Raw genomic sequence first — 8,584 nt, 5'->3', positions numbered from 1 at the left:
GCTCTTGAACCATTCTAAGTGACACTTTTAGTTGCTAATAAGGCTCTCAGGTCCTTAATACTGAAATATATCCTGGACTCCACTTTCCTTCATTAATCTGGGGACAAGTGTCAGTAATGAAAGAACTCCTTCTAATAAAGCTTACTCTGCAGTATCAGTCAGAGGTAACAGCTTCACAATTACCTTTTCTGTGTCCCAGGTCTGTATGAGGTCAAGGTCCTTCCGCAGATAGTTCCAGGAGATAAGGCTTTTGGTGTTAACATGCAGCTGGTGCCAAAGGGCCATCACCTTCTGGTAAGATTGCTCTACCCTACAAATAACGGGGCTGCATGTTAGAGGTCTGACTGCAAGGTAGACCTTGGGTGCTAAGAGGAAAAGGTAACAAGTTCTGACAATATAGGCAACTTTGGAATTCAGTGAGACATTCATTTGGACTGTATGGTATTCTGTCAGAACATACCTTCAATAGCATAAATGTTACCAGCATGTAAAAAGATTGCCAGAAGCCAGAGAGAAGAAATAACAGGGAAAGCATGAATAAAAGAGTATAGATAAAATATCCCCTTTGGAGCTGTTGGAAAATGGCACCATTACTTCTTACAAGTACTTTACTGTTCTCCACGCAGTCAAAACATGCTGAAATAATTACAAAAGCTACTTAAGTTCACTTGGGAAACAAGGAAACTACAGATTAAAATTTTCCAGTGGCAGAGAAAGGTAGATTTCTGGGAGTTCGAGGCGAGCCTGGTCTGGAGAGCTAGGCAAAGAAGTCCTATCTTGAAAAACAAAAATTAGAAAGGAAAACTAGGCATCAGGATCTCAGTTACATAAAAAATAAAAATAAAGGGGGCTGGAAGGATGACTCAGAGGCTAAGAGCACTGGCTGCTCCTCCGGAGGTGCTGAGTTCAGTTCCCAGCACCCACATGGTGGCTCACAACCATCCATCATGAAAAACACCTGGCTGGTAGTGGGGCACTTGAAACCTCTAATGGGAGGTCTGTACTGAGTAGCACACTGCCATAGTTACCTGCTGGCCATCTCAATGGCATCCTTATTGGGTGGGGGAATGATGAAGCAGACTGATGGCACCATTGCCTCGTTCCCCGTAGGGCTGATCACTTTCCATTTGGTCCTCTGAGAATTATCTTCCAACACACATTCATCATTTTTGCAAATAGTGATCTGAAAAGATGAAGTCAAATTATTGCTAATAGAAAATCTAACAACAGGCCTGATCTCAAGGCTATGAAATATCTAAGAAAAAAGTCTCCTTAAGAAAAACATCTGCAGGGCCATAGCATCACTTAGTCAGTAAAGGTTCTTGCTGCCAGGCCTGATGACCTGAGTTCAATTCCTGGAATCCACATGGTAAAAACCAGCTCCCAAAGGTTGCTGTCTGGCTTACACACTCACACTGGAACACAGGTGCACCATGGAACTCCTGTGTCCTCTGCCATTTACACAAACATATACACGAGCATAAAATAAATGCTTTCCTTAGGCTCAGTGCATAAAGAATTTTTTTGTGCAAGGATGAGAATGAAAGTTCAGATTCCTAGTGTCACATGAAAGTCAGGTAGGCAAGGCAGACCACCATAATCCCATGGGTTAGGAGGCAGAGGAGGATATCCCAGGACACACTGCCTAGCTAGACTAGTCCAATCAGTAAGCTCCAATTGCCAAGAATCCCCACCTCAGTAAATTTAGTCTGGAGAGTGATGGAGGAACTACCTCTGTCCTCTACAGGCACGAGCACCCTGGTGTACATGTATCCTGCCATGTAAACATATTCACATGCATGCATACACACCATACATGCATGTACAGGCAAAAAATAAGTTGTGTTATTAAGGTAGTATTTTTGTCCACTATCCCTTGCAAGTATATTCAATAAATCTGTTTACTTTCTTTAAGAAAGAAAAAGAAAGGAAAAGTAAGGATTGATTTGCTACCACTTAGTGAGGGTCCCTAAAATATGTAAATCCATAGTAAGTCAAGGAAAGAGGTATTAATAAAGTGCCTGTCATGGGAATAACCAGCATGTGAGTTACAAGGAGACCTTAAGACTGTCAAGAGCTATCTCTGGACCAACATCTACGGAGTAAGAGTCGCTGAGATATGCATCACAGCTCTGCTTCTGGGACACGCCTCCCCTCTCTTCCTCCTCTTCCTACCAGGCTCCTAAAAAGGTTTGATCATTTTGAGTCATCAATTCTTTCTCTTGAGAGACAAATAATAAACACAATCTGCCTTAGAAAAAAATGTTGAGACAACTATTTTAACTTGTTTGTGTTTTTTTTACACTATGTAGTCAAGGCAGACTTGAATTTGGAGTGACCCTCTGTCTCAGCCTCTCTAATGCCAGGCTTATAGGGGTATATCAGACTCATTTCCCTCACACTCATGTGCAACAGATTGTTATTCATGTCTGCTATGTGTCAGGGGATGTGCTGTATCAGCTACAACACAGAGGATAAAGTAGCACAGTGGTCAGCAAACAAACATGGTCTACATTCAAAACTTTTAGTACCACAGTTTTCTGTGACAAATGCAGTACCAGGAAGTGGTACAAAGGATGACTCAGTCTTGGCTAGAACTAAAGATATATATTATTTAGAACCTCAAAGCCACATTAAGGAGTTAAGGCCTCTCTCCCTAAGAACAACAATGACATGCTGTAGGACCAACACAGGAGTGTAGCTTCCTTAAGAAGAATGTGCTGGATAAAGAATGAACTAAATGAGAAGGCTAGTATAACAATCCAAATACAAGAAACATACAATCTGATTTAGGCATAGTAACAGCAGCCCCGAGAGATTATTTACAAGCTAGCATTGACTTGGTGACCCTGTGAGCTGTAGGAACAACCAGGACAAGGGAGCTAAATGTATCCCCAAAGTGTAACAAAGTCCTTCTCTATCAACACTTACACAGTGAATGAATGATGACGCCAATCACTAAGGAAAGGAGCACGACAGGATTATAGACTGGAGGGTTTGTTGTTTATGTTGATAAAAGATTACACTTAAATTTCCATTTTAAAATCCTTTTCTCTTGCTTTTAAATCTTTTTGGTCTCTCTTTTTTATAAAGACAGGGTCTCAAACAGACCCAACTGGTCTTAAACTCCATATCCTCTGACCTCCATAAGTACCCGGTTTATAGACTTAGTTTTTTCCTTTTTTCTGCTAATGTAACACTAATTGAAGGCTTCCCTTCTCACCCCCTTCTCTTTGGAGGCCAGGTGCCTGCTCCTCTCTCACCTCAATCTGCCGGTAGTCACAAATGGCCTTCACAGATATAGTGCTCTTTAGCAGATGGTCTGGACTGCGCGGTTTTAGCTGGACAATGGTTTTTGATCTCCCAACAAGACTGGCAACGGAACTCTTGGACTGTATAAGCTGCTCCTTTTCATCCTATAAAACAAGACAAACAAAAAGACATTAACGTTGGTATTCTGAGTCACTAAGTCGATAATGAAAATGGCAATGTTCCACTCCCTAAGAGAATGTCATTTCTCAGTTAAGTAGGGATCCTTAGTGGAGCTATCTTAGATAATGGTATAGACAAGGATAAAGGGAAAAGGGAGAGAATGTCTGTCTTCTTTCAGATGCTTTTGTACTCTAAATCTGCAGCTTTCTCCTTGTACTCTAAACAATGACCAATGAAGCCACATGCAAGAAATAAATAAAACAAATGCCTAGTTGCCGAGCACAGCAATGGAACTAATGAAGGATTTTCTCAAATACAGCTCAGAACAAATGTTGTTGGTGAAAGCATCATGACAAATGATTTTGGATTTATCTTGCCGTGCTGTATTCGCATAAATTTGATTGGCTTGAATGTAGTATCATGCAAAAAGTCAAAATTCTAAAATCTCTGCAAACCCAATTACCTTAAAAGCTAATAAACTTGTCAACAAAATTGGTAGCAGAATGCTATCAATTCCATTGGAGAGTAAGTGATAACCTTTATCTACTGTCCAGAATGGTCCAACCCATGGTGAGACATGAAAGTCCCCAGAAAGAGGGCTTTCTTAGGATGGACAGGGATGTAGTAAGAGTAAAGAGTTAATAATGTTAAGAAATATATTATTAAAGAATTAAGAATATACAGATAAAGAAAAAGAAATTCTTAAAAAAACTACCTGTGCCTGTCCCCGGGAGCATGGTTGGAAGAAATACAACTTTAACTTATTAGTGAAGAAAGAGGAATGGAAGATACGGGGAGACAGCCACACTTCCACACTTGAGAGCTAGTCTTCCCATTCCAGTTTCCTTGCAGTAAAGATGTCTAACCCACAAGCCAAACATCTCTAGGTCCAAAGACCAAGTGTTCATCGTGGGAAAAGCTCTAAAAAGAACCAGAGGCCAGGACAGGTGCTCTGGAACCTGGTGAAGAAGCTGAGGAGCAGACCCAGCCGTGACTCCATGCCCCGATGATGCCACCAACCCGATGCCCCTGACCTGGAGAAGAGGGAACAGAGCAGCAACCACCCTCCTTGAGAAGAGAAGATGCGACAACTGCAGAGGGTTACCCTACAACAGGAAGGTACTCTGTGGGAGGGAGGAGAGCAGAGCCAAGGATGACAGTCCTCCTTCACACTTGTAGTACCTCTGAGAAAGACATTTTAAAGACAGTAACTGTAAAGTTAAGTTTGTAGCTTTCATTTCAAGTTAACATTCCATTTGCCCAAATGAAGCACCGAATGTAAGCCTACTTGTGTGTGAAGCCGTTATAAAAAAAAGAAAGAAGGGAAAAGAGAGAAAAAATGAAAAGAAAATTAGGACAGTGATAACAGTGGTACAGAGCTTGTATGTTGTAAACGAGACTGGAGGTTTGATCCTCAACACCAAAAACGTCCTACTTTCACCCACAATTAGGGCGAGGGTAGCGCACACACACCTTTAATCCCAGCACTCCAGGAGGCAGAGGCGGGTGGATCTCTGTGAGTTAGAGGCCAGCCTGGTCTACAAGAGCTAGTTCCAGGACGGGCTCCAAAGCTACAGAGAAACCCTGTCTCGAAAAAATGTAAGTCAAATAAATAAAGCTAAAGTGAAGCAAAACAAAAATGCTTTTGAGTTACAAGAGAGACAAAAATGTGTCTCTATTATTTGGACTCATCTCCTGAGATGTGCAATCTTCTAGCTCCTCCCCTGCAGCATGCCTCCTGCGAGGCTGCTGAGCCCTGTCTTGACAATTCTGTATTCTGATGCTGAGTTTACAACTGCAACTCCTAAAGGAATAACTTACTGGAGCAAATAAATCTAAAATTGATTTTGAATAAAAACTGTATAAAGAACTATCTTTAAAAGTTAATATTACATTTAAAAAATTGGACAAATATTGTATTATATCTACTTAAGATATTAATGCTGCCCTTAGTAACTAAAATCAACTTCCTAATATCTCATCATTACCAAAAGAAAACAGTCAAGGAAAAAAACTGGTTCAGATCTGTGTGTGTGCTTCAAAAGAGTAAAAACATATCTATGCCACTTAATCTCTTAGCATCAGTCTCGGCTCCAATGACTACAATAAAACAAGGATGAAGCAGAGAAAACATGGGCACCAGGTGGCCCAGGGAACAGTTACAAGGACTTTACTTCATAGTTCCCCAAAGGAATCTCATCAGCAACTTCTTCAAAGGAGGAAAACAGAAGAGATGACAGCACTGACTGGACAACTGGGAGGTGAGCCGTACTTATTGCCCCGCAGCTTTCAAGGATATAGATGTGGCAGCAGCTGACACCATTTACTCTGTTTCTCAGAAGCAAAAATTCCCACCAAGGCAACACCCACCATGGAGTCCTGGAGCAGGTCCTCGAGGCGGGACAGACTGGTGCTGTGGTCGCAGGTATATTTTCGTTTGATGGAGTCTTGGAGGTTTCTCAGGAATGACTCCAGGTCTCGGGCATCACTGAAGAACTGTGGAAACAGGGAAAGTCTGGATTGTGCTCAATGCCTCAGCACAGTGAAAGGTTCACAAAGAAGGAACTTTCTGTGCCAAGCTGAACCAAGCTGATTACACTCTCTTGGACCTGTGACCGCCCATTACAAAAGGCCCCAGAGTACAAACCAGAGGGCTTAAAAAAGCACAGTGTAAAGTATTACTGATGATTTCCAGTAACACTCACTATATCTGATATGAAGATAGCCTGCTTCACCCTTCTTGACTTATGTTTGGTGGCAGCACTTGGTATGAGGCCTAGTTCATGAAATAACCTAGAAGCTAGGTGAAACAATGTTTACCTCACTGATGTAATTATATAACTAAAGAGATAAATGTAAGAGAGAAAATAGCTTCTTTCCTCCTCCACCCTCACATGAAGAAAAATGTGTTTTTTTGCTGTTGTAATAGGTGGAGGTAAGGAGAATCTTAATATTTTACGATCTTCTCCTCAAGGGGTAATTTGTCTCCCACTCTTGAAGCTGCATTGCTTTCACCAATGCAACACAAATGTCAGAAACAGAAGAAAGTGCCTGTGCATGTGGGCTCTTCTCTCTTGTAGTACAGTCACTTTGTAAAGAAGTCTACTGGACACCAGGGTTGTCTATACATGCTGTCCCCTAGCCAACTTTCAGATACGTGAATAATGCCATTTGGGATCAAACAGTCCCTGCCCACTAGCCATAGCTACCTGCAGCCGTGCACATGACAGGCAAGATGAGACAAGCTGCAGAGGAAAAAACCCACTTAGCTGAGCAAAGACCAAATTGAAATCACTCATGATTAATAGTCGAAACAGCTAAGTTTTTAGAGTTGTCTTATACAGTAAAAGATAACTGGTATGAATGTTTGTTAGCCACCTCTCCCCAGTTTTTTGAGGCAGGATCTCATGTAGCCCAAGGCTAGTCTTGAATTTCTGAATCTCCTAACTCTACCTCCTGAATGCTAGAATCACAGGTGTGTAGCACCACACCCGGTTTTACTATATTGGTGTATTTTAAATCTAACCTTTGGTGTAAGTACAGAAGTACACCACCACCACCACCATACCTGGAAGTAAGCTGCATTCTCTTTCACATGTTGTTCCACACATAAGCACAGCTGCTTCATCCACTGCAGCTGTGACTGGACAGCAGCACTATATGCCTGTAAAGAGCCAAGCACATGTGCAGAGGGCATTGAGTTTAAGAGGTTCAAATGATATGTGTGAGTCTCTTTCCAAATACAACTCTGCTACTGATGAAGAACACAAAAGGGAGACATAGAGACATTAACTGACACCAGTAAAATGCTTCTTGGGAGAAATAAGCTTGCCTTGGTTAAAAATGGGTTACCCAGAAAAAGCTTCTTCTATACTCAGTTATAACTAATTCAGAAAAATACATAGCATAAATAAATAAATCCCTCCTGGTTCTTCTACTGTTTTGCTCTCTGGGCAACAGCACTACACCAACAAGAAGCATGATGCGGGGCTAGAGGCAGCTCAGTGGTTAAGAGCGCTGGCGCTCTTCTAGAGTTCCTATAGAGGTTTGGTTTCCAGCACCCACATGGTAGCTCCCAGTAATCAGGGCATTCAATGCCATCTTCAGGCCTCTATAGGTACCAGGCATGCATGTGGTACACAGACATACAAACACTCTCATAATGTAACATAAAAATCTTTTTTAAGAGAGAAGTAAGATGTGTGTGTGTGTGTGTGTGTGTGTGTGTGTGTGTGTGTGTGTGTGTGTATAAATCAAGAGTCACAGTCTCTTAACTTCTTCTTAATAATAGTCTCCTCAAACTACTGAAACTGTGCAGGCTTTTGGGGCTACTGAACAGTCTGGGATAGGAAGGGAGATGATCTAAAACAAGGGATGTGACATCTCCTCTGGCCTTGGAGGACAAAGCTTCTGATTTCAACAGCTTCACAACAACACGTTGACCTTAACACACACTAAGACCACAAACCTCCACTGTTTGTTTAGCTGGATGGTTCTCAAGTGACAAGCGTTCTGCTGTATCTTGTAGAGAACGAAATACATCTTGTTTCCCTTCCAGTTCCATTGTCAACTCCTGCAAATTGAATTTAATTTTATAGAATAAATGCTATTAAAGAAGAAGAGGCAATAAAGAAAACACAATGTTCCCTCCTGACTTTAAAGTCCTATAACAGGATTGGTGCCAAAATGTGATGTATAGACGGGCGGTGGTGGCGCACGCCTTTAATCCCAGCACTTGGGAGGCAGAGGCAGGAGGATCTCTGAGTTCGAGGCCAGCCTGGTCTACAAAGGGAGTTCCAGGACAGGCTCCAAAGCTACAGAGAAACCCTGTCTCGAAAGAAAAAAAAAAAAACCCAAAAAACCAAAATGTGATGTATAAACCGGAAACGCTTGGGGGAGTCTCAGAAAAAAAGGCAAAAATGAGAGAATTAAAGGGAAGGAATTTGGAAAGCACAAGACCTGAGCTAGCTCTGAGTAAATTGTGAGAACTCAGGAGGTAGAGGGAAGAGCAAACATGGCTAGAGTGGTTAGTTAGCCAAAAACTAACAAAAGGGCACACTAGTTAGCCAGTACCACACAAGCAGACACATACTAGTTAGCCAGTATCACACAAGCAGACACACTAGTTAGCCAGCACCACACAAGCAGACAC

General features: G+C 41.9%; 1 protein-coding gene across 1 annotated transcript in view; it reads right to left on the bottom strand.

Moving 5' to 3' along the window:
- Macf1 (microtubule-actin crosslinking factor 1) overlaps positions 1-8,584 on the bottom strand; it is a 342,147-nt gene that overhangs the window by 141,653 nt on the left and 191,910 nt on the right. The window contains exons 19-24 of the mRNA XM_026782286.1: positions 7,901-8,005; positions 7,001-7,096; positions 5,803-5,928; positions 3,264-3,416; positions 1,029-1,183; positions 184-310 (exon numbers count right to left, since the gene is read on the bottom strand). Coding sequence (XP_026638087.1) covers positions 184-310; positions 1,029-1,183; positions 3,264-3,416; positions 5,803-5,928; positions 7,001-7,096; positions 7,901-8,005 — 762 coding nt within the window. The remainder of the gene's footprint in view (positions 1-183; positions 311-1,028; positions 1,184-3,263; positions 3,417-5,802; positions 5,929-7,000; positions 7,097-7,900; positions 8,006-8,584) is intronic.

Source organism: Microtus ochrogaster, chromosome 10, assembly GCF_000317375.1.
Source record: "Microtus ochrogaster isolate Prairie Vole_2 chromosome 10, MicOch1.0, whole genome shotgun sequence".
NCBI classification, from domain to species: domain Eukaryota; kingdom Metazoa; phylum Chordata; class Mammalia; order Rodentia; family Cricetidae; genus Microtus; species Microtus ochrogaster.
The sequence above is the reverse complement of the archived record's forward strand: the minus strand, read 5'-3'. Positions and strand labels throughout refer to the sequence as shown.